The 14,605-nt window shown below is 44.8% G+C and overlaps 1 protein-coding gene across 7 annotated transcripts in view; it reads right to left on the minus strand.

The window, feature by feature from the left end:
• abcc8 (ATP-binding cassette, sub-family C (CFTR/MRP), member 8) overlaps positions 1-14,605 on the minus strand; it is a 37,876-nt gene that overhangs the window by 2,319 nt on the left and 20,952 nt on the right. For 5 of the 7 annotated variants that reach the window (XM_058075427.1, XM_058075422.1, XM_058075428.1 and 2 more), the window contains 15 exons: positions 12,988-13,072; positions 12,652-12,732; positions 12,382-12,519; positions 12,181-12,306; positions 10,351-10,459; positions 8,146-8,393; positions 6,801-6,967; positions 3,112-3,339; positions 2,340-2,432; positions 2,104-2,206; positions 1,773-1,886; positions 1,095-1,215; positions 568-698; positions 427-505; positions 242-350 (listed from right to left, as the gene is read on the minus strand). In XM_058075427.1, the coding sequence (XP_057931410.1) occupies positions 242-350; positions 427-505; positions 568-698; positions 1,095-1,215; positions 1,773-1,886; positions 2,104-2,206; positions 2,340-2,432; positions 3,112-3,339; positions 6,801-6,967; positions 8,146-8,393; positions 10,351-10,459; positions 12,181-12,306; positions 12,382-12,519; positions 12,652-12,732; positions 12,988-13,072 (1,932 nt within the window). The remainder of the gene's footprint in view (positions 1-241; positions 351-426; positions 506-567; positions 699-1,094; positions 1,216-1,772; positions 1,887-2,103; positions 2,207-2,339; positions 2,433-3,111; positions 3,340-6,800; positions 6,968-8,145; positions 8,394-10,350; positions 10,460-12,180; positions 12,307-12,381; positions 12,520-12,651; positions 12,733-12,987; positions 13,073-14,605) is intronic. The other 2 variants (XM_058075424.1, XM_058075423.1) reach the window with 2 other exon arrangements.

The following is a 14,605-nucleotide window of genomic DNA, read 5'->3' on the forward strand; positions in this document are numbered from 1 at the left end:
AGAAGGGTCTAAGAAGGATTCCTACCAAGGGTCTAAGAAGGATTCCTACCAAGGGTCTAAGAAGGATTCCTACCAAGGGTCTAAGAAGGATTCCTACCAAGGGTCCTAAGAAGGGTCTAAGAAGGATTCCTACCAAGGGTCTAAGAAGGATTCTAAGAAGGGTCCTAAGAAGGGTAGTCAATAGTAGTAAATAAAACAAAGTGGACTGCGGGCACGCGGCGAGGCGACGTGTCGGCCGTACCGAATGGTGCCGCTGAAGAGGATGGGGTCTTGCAAGATGATGGACAGACGAGACCTGAGAGTCTGCAGGGGCAACTTGGCGATGTCGATGCCGTCGATCACAATCCTCCCTTGTGAAGGTGAAGAAGCGATACGCATGAGTGGCTTAGCGGGGCGGCAGGAAACGGCACATGAGCAGAGGTCAACCTTCAAACATGTCCACCATGCGGAAGAAGGCCAAGGAGAAAGAAGACTTGCCGCTTCCCGTCCTGCCACAGATCCCCACCTGAGGACACAGGTTAGGGTTTCTCCCAAAGCCCACTCACAAACGCTCCTCACGCTTCCTACCTTCTGTCCTGGGTGGACGTGCGCGTGGACGTTTTTCAGCACGGGCTTCAGCGTGGCGTCGTAGCGGACGCTGAGGTTCTGGATCTGGATCTCTCCGTGTCGGGGCCAGCCCTCGGGGACCTGGGACGTGGCTGAGAAGGACACAAAACATCTACGCTTCAGCAGCTGCCGTGTCTGGACGCTCCACGCACGCGACACCTTCACTTTCCATTTGTTAGCTTAAAACCTCGTTTTCCAGTACGCTCGGATTTGTTGAAATATTGGACTTCGTGGTGTCCATTTGTGGTACGTTTGTTTTGTCCTATCAAAACGCCTTAAGAAGCGGCTCTAAAGTCCCTTTGGCCACGCGTGTCCGTGCTCCACCAGATGACCTTGGCCGTTTCAAACTAATGCATCTGCTTGGGTTGACCTCAATCGAAGTAGAACGAAAGCATCCATGAAGCACCGACGCATCCAACGTCATTTCACATGACAACAACATGAAATGTGGATCTCAGGTGGGGACCAGCGTTTCAGACGGAACTCACCGAGTAGACCCTCGTAATTCTCTGCTTCCGTCTTGAGGAGGCCATTAATCCTCTTGACCGAGCCCAGCTGCACTTCCATGTCTGCCAGGTTGCGAACCATCCAGTTCATGTAGTTGGACACCTAAGGAACAGGAGCAAATCCCTTTCATTGCCGTGGGAAACCTGCACAGGTTCTCCTGCTGCCCTCAACACTGCCTGGTTGGAGGCCTCAGACCTTCATTCCAGGATGAGCTCTGCTCTTTGTCTACTGTACGTCTCTGAGGAGCATCTTTTGGCCCTTTGGATCGAGTCATGAACGTCAATGGAGTGGCTACACACAATAAAGCTTTGTAGATCTTCCAGCATCTACACCTATTCCAGTACCATTTCTTTGGAATGGTCTGTTGGAATCCACGCCAACTCCGCTGTGATTGTTCCCACTCAGCTTGTCCCCGGGTATGCCCATATATGGAAGTGACTGGCTGGATGGAGCCAGTGACTTCTCGCAAGGCTCACTGTGATGTCACAGGGAGCCGGGGATTTAGATCCTTCCCAACCTTCTTTCTGGGCTGACTTCCAAATGACCATCTGACGCTTTGGGACCAATTTTAGAAATTTATGGGAGAGGATTTTGGGAGCACTTTGTATTTTGGAGGAATTTAGGAAGAAGAACAAGTGAAGGAGAACACGGAGTCTCACCATGAGAGCGTAGGTGAGACCCAGCCCCACCAGGCCAGGAGACAGCTGGTTATACAGGGAATTAGTGATGGAGGCCACGGCCGCTACCAGCACCACACAGGCTCCGATGTATTCCTGCAAAGATAGGCGGGCTCTTCATTGGCAACACACCAATGGAAACCTCCCATGGGTGACGGACATGTACAAAGTTCCACAGGTAGTAGCGGTGCACTGGGACCGGATGAATAAAACATTACCGCCGGGGTGGGGTGGGGGGGGGTCATGCAGGGGAAGCGACAGGATGGCAAATTCCAACAGCACAACACGTAAGCCACTACGCAGGGGTGGTTACCATGCGGACCTCCAGCCACCGGTTGGCTGCGGTGAGGAAGAGCGAAGCGATGTTGTTGGCGTCTGTGAACTGTAGTAACCTCTGTCGGAACCTGGGCTCGAACCTTCGGGCACAAGTACACATCTCACTGCGGTTTTTGTCACGTCAGTCATTTCTTGTACTTGTTCTTCATTTCCAACGCTTCAGGGGTGTCCAAAGTGCGGCCCTGCCTGGTTTTACTGGTTTGTATGAGTCACCTGAGGGCCCGGATCGTGGTGAGACCTTCCACCGTTTCAGAGAAGTGGGACAGCAGAGGCAATTGGGTACCGTCCTCCAGCTGCTGCAGATCCCTGCGGGCAAGATGGAGAAAGCTTCATTTTATTATTCTTATTCTTATTCTTATTCTTATTCTTATTCTTATTCTTATTCTTTCCACAGCAATATATAATATATCTTATCCTATCCTATCCATCCTTATCCTATCCTATCCTATCCTTATCCTATCTTATCTTATCCACCCTTATCCTATCCTATCCTTATCCTATCTTATCTTATCCATCCTTATCCCATCCTATCCTATCCTTATCCTATCCTATCCTTATCCTATCCTATCCTATCCTATCCTATCCTTATCCTATCCTATCCATCCTTATCCTATCCTATCCATCCTTATCCCATCCTATCCTTATCCTATCCTATCCATCCTTATCCTATCTTATCTTATCCTATCCTATCCTAATCCTATCCTATCCTTATCCTATCTTATCTTATCCTATCCTATCCTATCCATCCTTATCCTATCCTATCCTATCCATCCTTATCCTATCCTATCCATCCTTATCCTATCCTATCCTATCCTATCCTATCCTATCCTATCCTATCCTATCCTATCCTATCCTATCCTATCCATCCTTATCCTATCCTATCTTATCCTATCTTATCTTATCCTATCCATCCGGTGAATTCAGGTGAGCTGGTGGATTGACGGGTCACCAGCCCAGACCCGAGTCCACCTTACCCACATCTCACCTGGAAGCCACCCTGAAGTACTTCTGGATGAAGTAACAGGTGATGACCAGCGGGAGGAGGGCGATGATGAAGACGGGGGTCACGTAGGAGATGACCCCCAGGGCGGACACGCACAGCAGGGTGGAGCGACTGAGACACTCCAGCGTGGTGGGAATGTGTTGATCGATTGTGTTGGTGTCCGTGGAGAAGCGGTTCACGATGCTGCCCAGGGGCGTGGTCTCAAACAGCCTGGGGAGGGAGAAGGACATTTCAGGGGGGGGGGGGACCCGAGTACCCGGAGAAAAGCCACGCATGCACACTCCACACGGAGATGGCCCGGGGGGAATCAAACTCGGGTCTCCTCGCTGTCATAATATGAAAGTGATGATATTATGAGAAAGAAAGAAATACCATTTTGGGAAAATCAGGGTGGGGAAAGATTCCAATACGATGGGAATGGAGGCATAACATGACGGGAATGGTTTACAAATGGAAGGTGGAAACACAAATGTTAAAAACTGTTGACAATGAGGCTTGGGGAATGGGAATAAAGTCACAATATGATGGGAATAAAGTCACAATATGATGGGAATAAAGTCACAATATGATGGGAATAAAGTCACAATATGATGGGAATAAAGTCACAATATGACGGGAATAAAGTCACAATATGACGGGAATAAAGTCACAATATGACGGGAATAAAGTCACAATATGACGGGAATAAAGTCACAATATGACGGGAATAAAGTCACAATATGACGGGAATAAAGTCACAATATGACGGGAATAAAGTCACAATATGACGGGAATAAAGTCACAATATGACGGGAATAAAGTCACAATATGACGGGAATAAAGTCACAATATGACGGGAATAAAGTCACAATATGATGGGAATAAAGTCACAATATGATGGGAATAAAGTCACAATATGATGGGAATAAAGTCACAATATGATGGGAATAAAGTCACAATATGATGGGAATAAAGCCACAATATGATGGGAATAAAGTCACAATATGATGGGAATAAAGTCACAATATGATGGGAATAAAGTCACAATATGATGGGAATAAAGTCACAATATGATGGGAATAAAGTCACAATATGACGGGAATAAAGTCACAATATGACGGGAATAAAGTCACAATATGACGGGAATAAAGTCACAATATGACGGGAATAAAGTCACAATATGACGGGAATAAAGTCACAATATGACGGGAATAAAGTCACAATATGACGGGAATAAAGTCACAATATGACGGGAATAAAGTCACAATATGACGGGAATAAAGTCACAATATGACGGGAATAAAGTCACAATATGACGGGAATAAAGTCACAATATGACGGGAATAAAGTCACAATATGACGGGAATAAAGTCACAATATGATGGGAATAAAGTCACGATATGATGGGAATAAAGTCACGATATGACGGGAATAAAGTCACGATATGACGGGAATAAAGTCACGATATGACGGGAATAAAGTCACAATATGACGGGAATAAAGTCACAATATGACGGGAATAAAGTCACAATATGACGGGAATAAAGTCACAATATGACGGCAATAAAGTCACAATATGACGGGAATAAAGTCACGATATGATGGGAATAAAGTCACGATATGATGGGAATAAAGTCACGATATGATGGGAATAAAGTCACGATATGATGGGAATAAAGTCACGATATGACGGGAATAAAGTCACGATATGACGGGAATAAAGTCACGATATGACGGGAATAAAGTCACGATATGACGGGAATAAAGTCACGATATGACGGGAATAAAGTCACGATATGATGGGAATAAAGTCACGATATGATGGGAATAAAGTCACGATATGATGGGAATAAAGTCACAATATGATGGGAATAAAGTCACAATATGATGGGAATAAAGTCACAATATGATGGGAATAAAGTCACAATATGATGGGAATAAAGTCACAATATGATGGGAATAAAGTCACAATATGATGGGAATAAAGTCACAATATGATGGGAATAAAGTCACAATATGATGGGAATAAAGTCACAATATGATGGGAATAAAGTCACAATATGATGGGAATAAAGTCACAATATGATGGGAATAAAGTCACAATATGATGGGAATAAAGTCACAATATGATGGGAATAAAGTCACAATATGATGGGAATAAAGTCACAATATGATGGGAATAAAGTCACAATATGATGGGAATAAAGTCACAATATGATGGGAATAAAGTCACAATATGATGGGAATAAAGTCACAATATGATGGGAATAAAGTCACAATATGATGGGAATAAAGTCACAATATGGGAATAAAGTCACAATATGATGGGAATAAAGTCACAATATGATGGGAATAAAGTCACGATATGATGGGAATAAAGTCACGATATGATGGGAATAAAGTCACAATATGATGGGAATAAAGTCACGATATGATGGGAATAAAGTCACGATATGATGGGAATAAAGTCACGATATGATGGGAATAAAGTCACGATATGATGGGAATAAAGTCACGATATGATGGGAATAAAGTCACAATATGATGGGAATAAAGTCACAATATGATGGGAATAAAGTCACAATATGATGGGAATAAAGTCACAATATGATGGGAATAAAGTCACAATATGATGGGAATAAAGTCACAATGTGATGGGAATAAAGTCACAATATGATGGGAATAAAGTCACAATATGATGGGAATAAAGTCACAATATGATGGGAATAAAGTCACAATGTGATGGGAATAAAGTCACAATATGATGGGAATAAAGTCACAATATGATGGGAATAAAGTCACAATATGATGGGAATAAAGTCACAATATGATGGGAATAAAGTCACAATATGATGGGAATAAAGTCACAATATGATGGGAATAAAGTCACAATATGACGGGAATAAAGTCACAATATGATGGGAATAAAGTCACAATATGATGGGAATAAAGTCACAATATGATGGGAATAAAGTCACAATATGATGGGAATAAAGTCACAATATGGGAATAAAGTCACAATATGATGGGAATAAAGTCACAATATGATGGGAATAAAGTCACAATATGATGGGAATAAAGTCACAATATGATGGGAATAAAGTCACAATATGATGGGAATAAAGTCACAATATGACGGGAATAAAGTCACAATATGATGGGAATAAAGTCACAATATGATGGGAATAAAGTCACAATATGATGGGAATAAAGTCACAATATGATGGGAATAAAGTCACAATATGGGAATAAAGTCACAATATGATGGGAATAAAGTCACAATATGATGGGAATAAAGTCACAATATGATGGGAATAAAGTCACAATATGATGGGAATAAAGTCACAATATGATGGGAATAAAGTTAACTTCCCATCTATTTAAAAAACTGCAGAAAAGGCAAAACAGAATCAAGTAGAAATATTTAGAAGAATAAAAATATGTTTTTAATGGAACAAAGTCCCTGTTTTGGGAGAATAAAGTATAATATTATGGGAACAAACAACTGTTTGATGTACTACGTCTTAGCATGTTCTTAGCATGTGTACACACGGGCCTCGGTTGTTAGAGTTTGGACACCCCCCCCCCCCATGTAACTACGATGAGCATTTCTGCCGTACTTTGAATAGACACACACGTTGTCGGCCTCTCTGAGCACATTTGCCACATGACACCAAAAGGCAGGGCCGTACCTCATGGGGGCCAGGATGATCTTATTGAGGAGGTTCCGATGGAGCTCCTTGGCCACCTTGAGGCCGGTCCACTCCACAGCGACGGAGGTGGCCAAACACAGGATGATGCCCAGGCAGCACAGGACGCTGAACACGGACAAATACCAGCCGTGACGGAAGCCACAGTCCTGTATGGACACATGGAGGCATGGAAACCCTGTCATGTTGGCCGTGGAAAGAAAGACAGGATTCCATGGAATACTGTGTACTGTGTACTGTATACTGTATACTGTACACGGTACACTGTATACTGTAGATGATCTATCGGAGGTTTTCACCCTTTTTGCATGCGCGCTTCCTAAGTCACAGCTCGCATTCGAGTCATGCGTGTGATTGAGGACAGTGTCCCACCTCTTCCTACGGTCCTCCGGATCAGAGCGCTCCACTAGCCAAATGGGCCGCACCTCCGGGGTGATCTAAAGCCGAGCGTGGTACGAGTATGGTATTGGCCGAGTGCGAGTATTCCCCAAATGATGTATGTGCTACTACTACTGCAGTGGTAGTAAACTACTGCATAAACTGCAAAACAGCAGAACTGGAGGTAGCAGAGATGAGGATGCTGAGGTTGTCATTGGGAGTGACCAGGATGGATAGGATCAGGAAGGAGGGACATTACACGTTAGAGGCCTTGAGACTGAGATGGTTGGGCCATGTCCAGAGGAGAGATAGTCAATATGTTGGTAGAAGGTTGCTGCCAGGTAGGAAGCGTAGAGGAAGATATAGCTGTCTGTTAGCCTGTTAGCCTGTTAGCCGGTAAAGGCTGTGGCGTGTGACAGAACACTCCAGCAAAGGAGGCAGGGATGGTGTAGGACAGCGGTGAGTGGTGAGTAGATTAGGAGATGGACTGAAGCCCAGCCAAGCGTCCTTTGGCCTCCTTTGGCATCCTTTGGCGTCCTTTGGCGTCCTTTGGCATCCTTTGGCATCCTTTGGCGTCCTTTGGAGTCCTTTGGCCTCCTTTGGCCTCCTTTGGCCTCCTTTGGCGTCCTTTGGCGTCCTTTGGCCTCCTTTGGCATCCTTTGGCCTCCTTTGACCTCCTTTGACCTCCTTTGGCCTCCTTTGGCCTCCTTTGACCACACACTTGATGCTGGCTGCCGAGTGAGCTTGTGTGGGAATCTAAAAGAGTCTCCTGGAAGCTCAGCTGTGTTTATCTTCCGCATGACGACGCCGTTTACACACGCGTACATTTGTGTACACCCAACCTGAAAGCGACTTGGCAACGCCCCCTTCATATTTAGTGTAGAAATAGCGACATAGAAGATGCGTTCATGCACGGGCGCATGCACATCCACCCCGCCTCTTCCCTCACCTGAACAAGCGTGCAGTTGCGTGGCGTGCCGTCCGACCTGGCCGTGATGACGTGTGACGTCCAACGCGCCAGCCAGTAGTCGATGGCCACCATGAAGGAGTGTTTTAGGAGCTGCGACAGGAGGAGCGGCAGGAGGAGGAGGGGGCCGGCCGAGGACAGGTACGTGCCGCAGGAGCGCCAGGGTATGGTGGCACGTTGGCGCATCGCCTGCGACAGGTTGTCGTCATCGTCGCTCTCCAGGGACTCCTCTACGGACACAACACGGTTCATGGCGGGTGGACGGTGCCTGCTAGCTTAGCAGTGCTAGCTTAGCAGTGCTAGCTTAGCAGTGCTAGCTTAGCAGTGCTAGCGAGCGACACGTTTCTGCTCCTTTCCTTGTGTGAACTTCATTTCTATATTTCTCCATTTCTATATTTCTCCATTTCTATATTTCTATATTTCTATATTTCTCCATTTCTATATTTCTATATTTCTATATTTCTCCATTTCTATATTTCTATATTTCTCCATTTCTATATTTCTATATTTCTCCATTTCTATATTTCTATATTTCTATATTTCTCCATTTCTATATTTCTCCATATCTATATTTCTATATTTCTCCATTTCTATATTTCTATATTTCTATATTTCTATATTTCTATATTTCTATATTTCTCCATTTCTATATTTCTCCATTTCTATATTTCTATATTTCTATATTTCTCCATTTCTCCATTTCTATATTTCTCCATTTCTATATTTCTCCATATCTATATTTCTATATTTCTCCATATCTATATTTCTATATTTCTCCATATCTATATTTCTATATTTCTATATTTCTCCATTTCTATATTTCTCCATATCTATATTTCTATATTTCTCCATATCTATATTTCTATATTTCTCCATATCTATATTTCTCCATTTCTATATTTCTATATTTCTCCATTTCTATATTTCTATATTTCTCCATATCTATATTTCTATATTTCTCCATATCTATATTTCTATATGTATTTCTCCATATCTATATTTCTCCATTTCTATATTTCTATATTTCTATATTTCTATATTTCTATATTTCTCAATTTCTATATTTCTATATTTCTCCATATCTATATTTCTATATTTCTCCATATCTATATTTCTATATTTCTCCATATCTATATTTCTATATTTCTCCATTTCTATATTTCTATATTTCTCCATATCTATATTTCTATATTTCTCCATATCTATATTTCTATATGTATTTCTCCATCTCTATATTTCTATATTTCTATATTTCTATATTTCTCCATTTCTATATTTCTATATTTCTATATTTCTCCATTTCTATATTTCTATATATTTCCATTTCTATATTTCTATATGTATTTCTCCATATCTATATTTCCATTTCTCCCTGCTGCTGAGTCATTGTTTTTCCCTTCCAATCCTTCCTTCCTCCATCATTGCTCCGTCACTTCAATGGATGCCCTCAAAAATACCAAAATACCAAAATACCAAAATAGCACGGAGGCTAACAAGACAAGATATTAATATCTTTCTGCTGTGTTTGTTCCGTATCGTCACATGTAAGGGAGAAAAGTGGCGGAAGCCATTTTACATCGACTGATTGACTGGCTATTTCACGTCCAAACTGGCTATAAGTGAAAAGATGATTATATTATTATAATATTATTGGTATGAGAAAAATTATTGGTATGCAATTTGATATTTTTGCTATTTTTGCTGTTGTCTTTTCTTCCCAAATAGGATAACATCTTCCCGAATGTTTTTCTTGTATTATTTGGACTTGATTCCCATAATATTGTTGTGTTAAACTTGTATGGGTAGTTATTGGACGTTAAGCTGCTGTGTGATGATGTTAGCCCTCTCTGTGGGGTGATGATACAGTGTGAGAGTCAGCAGGCTACACTCCATTACAGCAGGGGATGGTAGCAGAAGGCAAATGCTTGGGGCCCCAGCCCAACTCTAGTACAGCAGGGGGGCCCCCGTGAGGCCCCAATAGCCTTCTATGCTTGTACGTTATGCGCATGGGGGTGCAAATGGAGGACATGCAGGGCTGCCAGGAGGCATGGAGCACCACGTCAGGCTGTGGTGAAGAAGGAGAAGACTGATCCGCCACCATCGCTGCCTGCCAGTCTGGCGGCTTTGGGGCGTCTGCCGCCCCCAGAGGGACAAGGTGAGGGGTGCTAGGACACCGTGGATACCAACTTGTGTACTCACCTTCCTCGTCCTCCTCAGTCTTAGCCGCCTCTCTAGAGTACATAGCCCTACGCAGGTTTTTCCGCTCCAGATCCGTCATACTGGACGCTACCGTCTCCTGGGGAGAGAGGGACGTTGCAAATTGAGCCGAGCTTAAGTTGAGTTGAGCCTTGACACAAAGTACTACACACTTTTGGATTATTTTGGAGTATTTGTAGGCAAAACTACACACTGACAGCAACAAGGCAACTACAGATTCAACTGCACTGCAAGGCAGGTACGTAACCCTAGGGTACGTAGGCAGGCACCCCAGGGTACCTAGGCAGGCACCCAGGGTACCTAGGCAGGCACCCAGGGTACGTAGGCAGGCACCCTAGGTACGTAGGCAGGCACCCTAGGTACATAGGCAGGCACCCAGGGTACGTAGGCAGGCACCCTAGGTACGTAGGCAGGCACCCAGGGTACGTAGGCAGGCACCCAGGGTACGTAGGCAGGCACCCTAGGTACGTAGGCAGGCACCCAGGGTACGTAGGCAGGCACCCTGGGTACGTAGGCAGGCACCCAGGGTAGGTAGGCAGGCACCCAGGGTAGGTAGGCAGGCACCCTAGGTACGTAGGCAGGCACCCTAGGTACGTAGGCAGGCACCCAGGGTACGTAGGCAGGCACCCAGGGTACGTAGGCAGGCACCCTGGGTACGTAGGCAGGCACCCAGGGTACGTAGGCAGGCACCCAGGGTACGTAGGCAGGCACCCTAGGTACGTAGGCATGCACCCTAGGTACGTAGGCAGGCACCCAGGGTACGTAGGCAGGCACCCAGGGTACGTAGGCAGGCACCCAGGGTACGTAGGCAGGCACCCAGGGTACGTAGGCAGGCACCCTAGGTACGTAGGCAGGCACCCTAGGTACGTAGGCAGGCACCCAGGGTACGTAGGCAGGCACCCAGGGTACGTAGGCATGCACCCAGGGTACGTAGGCATGCACCCAGGGTACGTAGGCAGGCACCCAGGGTACGTAGGCAGGCACCCTGGGTACGTAGGCAGGCACCCTGGGTACGTAGGCAGGCACCCTAGGGTACGTAGGCAGGCACCCAGGGTACGTAGGCAGGCACCCTAGGTACGTAGGCAGGCACCCTAGGTACGTAGGCAGGCACCCTAGGTACGTAGGCAGGCACCCTAGGTACTTAGGCAGGCACCCTAGGTACGTAGGCAGGCACCCTAGGTACGTAGGCAGGCACCCTAGGTACGTAGGCAGGTACCCTAGGTACGTAGGCAGGTACCCTAGGTACCCTAGGTACGTAGGCAGGTACCCTAGGTACGTAGGCAGGTACCCTAGGTACGTAGGCAGGTACCCTAGGTACGTAGGCAGGTACCCTAGGTACGTAGGCAGGTACCCTAGGTACCCTAGGTACGTAGGCAGGTACCCTAGGTACCCTAGGTACGTAGGCAGGTACCCTAGGTACGTAGGCAGGCACCCTAGGTACGTAGGCAGGCACCCTAGGTACGTAGGCAGGCACCCTAGGTACGTAGGCAGGCACCCTAGGTACGTAGGCAGGTACCCTAGGTACCCTAGGTACGTAGGCAGGTACCCTAGGTACCCTAGGTACGTAGGCAGGTACCCTAGGTACGTAGGCAGGCACCCTAGGTACGTAGGCAGGCACCCTAGGTACGTAGGCAGGCACCCTAGGTACATAGGCAGGTACCTAGGTACGTAGGCAGGTACCTAGGTACCTAGGTACCTAGGCAGGTACCTAGCTATGTAGGTATGTAGGTACGTAGGCACGTAGGTAGATACTTTATTCATCCCCATGGGGAAATTTGCAAGGCGGCGCTCATGACTTACGGTCTCAAACTCCTGGTCCTGCCTGTGCATCAGCGTTTTCCACTGCTCAAAGAGCTCGGGTTCGGAGTTCTGGATGTCCTTCAGAGTCCCTTGGGTCTGGATGGTTCCGTCTTTCATGGCAATGATCTGAGAGACGACCAAACGCAGGCGTCCTTCTGTAAATAAGGACGTCACGTCTTCTCCTCACAGCCAAAGTCTCACCCAGTCAGCGTGGGGTAAGTACTGCAGTTTGTGTGTGACCAGCACCACCGTCCTCTTCTCCTCCCTCAGGAGCTTGAGGATGCCATCTTGCATCAGGTGGTCACTCAAGTGAATATCCAAGGCGGAGAATGGGTCGTCCTGTAAAAAGACACCCAGTCATGCGGAGTCAAAGATCCGAGCCTAACGTTAGTCTCAGCTTGTCTGGGTTCCGTAAGGACGGCAGTACCGCGCCACGTGTACCACCTGCAACAATAACTGGAACCGACTCACCAGGAAGACCACGTTGGTCTGCTGATACAAGGCTCGGGCCACGCTGATGCGCTGCTTCTGCCCCCCCGAGAGGATGATACCCTGCAACGAAGGCAAGATGAGATGCAGAGGAAAAAAACAGCATTCTGTGAAAGAAAGTGTGCAGTCCTCCAGGGTACCCCCGGGGTAAGATGGGCTCTCATGAACATAAAACTACCCCCCCCCCCCCCCATCACATCCTTGCAGCACAGTAAGGATGACAAATGCTGCTGCAGCACAGCGAGCCACGGTGGGACGGCGTGACCACATGAGGCCACAAGTGGACCAATGAAGAAATCCAAATGAATCGGTACCGACCCTCTCCCCGATCTCCGTCTGGTCCCCCTGCGGAAGGATGTCAATGTCGGGCTGAAGAGAGCAGGCCTCCATGACAGCTTTGTATCTGGGGGGCACAAACACAACGTTGCAGTTTCACTACTTTGGTCCAAACGTTCGCCTCCACCTTTATTCTGGTTTATTCTGGTTTATTCTGGTTTATTCTAGTTGATTCTAGTTGATTCTAGTTGATTCTAGTTGATTCTAGTTGATTCTAGTTGATTCTAGTTGATTCTAGTTCATTCTAGTTCATTCTAGTTCATTCTAGTTCATTCTAGTTCATTCTAGTTCATTCTAGTTCATTCTAGTTGATTCTAGTTGATTCTAGTTGATTCTAGTTGATTCTAGTTGATTCTAGTTCATTCTAGTTCATTCTAGTTCATTCTAGTTCATTCTAGTTCATTCTAGTTGATTCTAGTTGATTCTAGTTGATTCTAGTTGATTCTAGTTGATTCTAGTTGATTCTAGTTGATTCTAGTTGATTCTAGTTTATTCTAGTTTATTCTAGTTTATTCTAGTTTATTCTAGTTTATTCTAGTTTATTCTAGTTCATTCTAGTTCATTCTAGTTCATTCTAGTTCATTCTAGTTCATTCTAGTTCATTCTAGTTCATTCTAGTTGATTCTAGTTCATTCTAGTTGATTCTAGTTGATTCTAGTTGATTCTAGTTGATTCTAGTTGATTCTAGTTGATTCTAGTTTATTCCAGTTGATTCTAGTTGATTCTAGTTTATTCTAGTCTTTTGTTCTCATTCAAAAACCACTTTTCTCTTCTAATATTTGTAATATTTATTCTGGTCAAACGACAGCTTCTTCTTCTTCTTCTGGTAGCTTCTTCTCACCATTATGACTTCAGTCCCACAATAGTTTGACCTTATTGTCGTAACATTAGTACCTTTTAAAAACGGTTTCCATTGTTTTCTTTGTTTCTCGTAATATTCAGACTTTTTTCTTTATGCTACTAAAATGATGTCATTTGTCCTCATATTATGACATCATTCCCATAAAATGCCAACTTTTTCTTGTCAGATTTCAACTCAGCAAGCACGTCTTAATATTGATGTCAATTTCCTGCTGATGTTTTGAGCACGTAGAAAGACACCATGCTAGAATGGAATGAGTTCCTCCATTATCCTTGGATCAATGGTCCAATGCTGGCCTGCCTTGTTCCACTGGATAAGACAAGCTAAGACAAGCTAAGACAAGCTAAGACAAGCTAAGACAAGCTAAGATAAGCTAAGACCAGCTAAGATAAGCTAAGATAAGCTAAGACCAGCTAAGATAAGCTAAGACAAGCTAAGACAAGCTAAGATAAGCTAAGACAAGCTAAGACAAGCTAAGACAAGACAAGCTAAGATAAGCTAAGACAAGCTAAGACAAGCTAAGACAAGCTAAGATAAGCTAAGACAAGTTAAGACAAGCTAAGACAAGCTAAGATAAGCTAAGACAAGTTAAGACAAGCTAAGATAAGCTAAGACAAGCTAAGACAAGCTAAGACAAGCTAAGATAAGCTAAGATAAGCTAAGACAAGCTAAGACAAGCTAAGATAAGCTAAGATAAGCTAAGATAAGCTAAGACAAGCTAAGACAAGCTAAGACAAG

The sequence above is a fragment of the Doryrhamphus excisus genome, chromosome 6, assembly GCF_030265055.1.
Source record: "Doryrhamphus excisus isolate RoL2022-K1 chromosome 6, RoL_Dexc_1.0, whole genome shotgun sequence".
In the NCBI taxonomy this organism is placed as follows: domain Eukaryota; kingdom Metazoa; phylum Chordata; class Actinopteri; order Syngnathiformes; family Syngnathidae; genus Doryrhamphus; species Doryrhamphus excisus.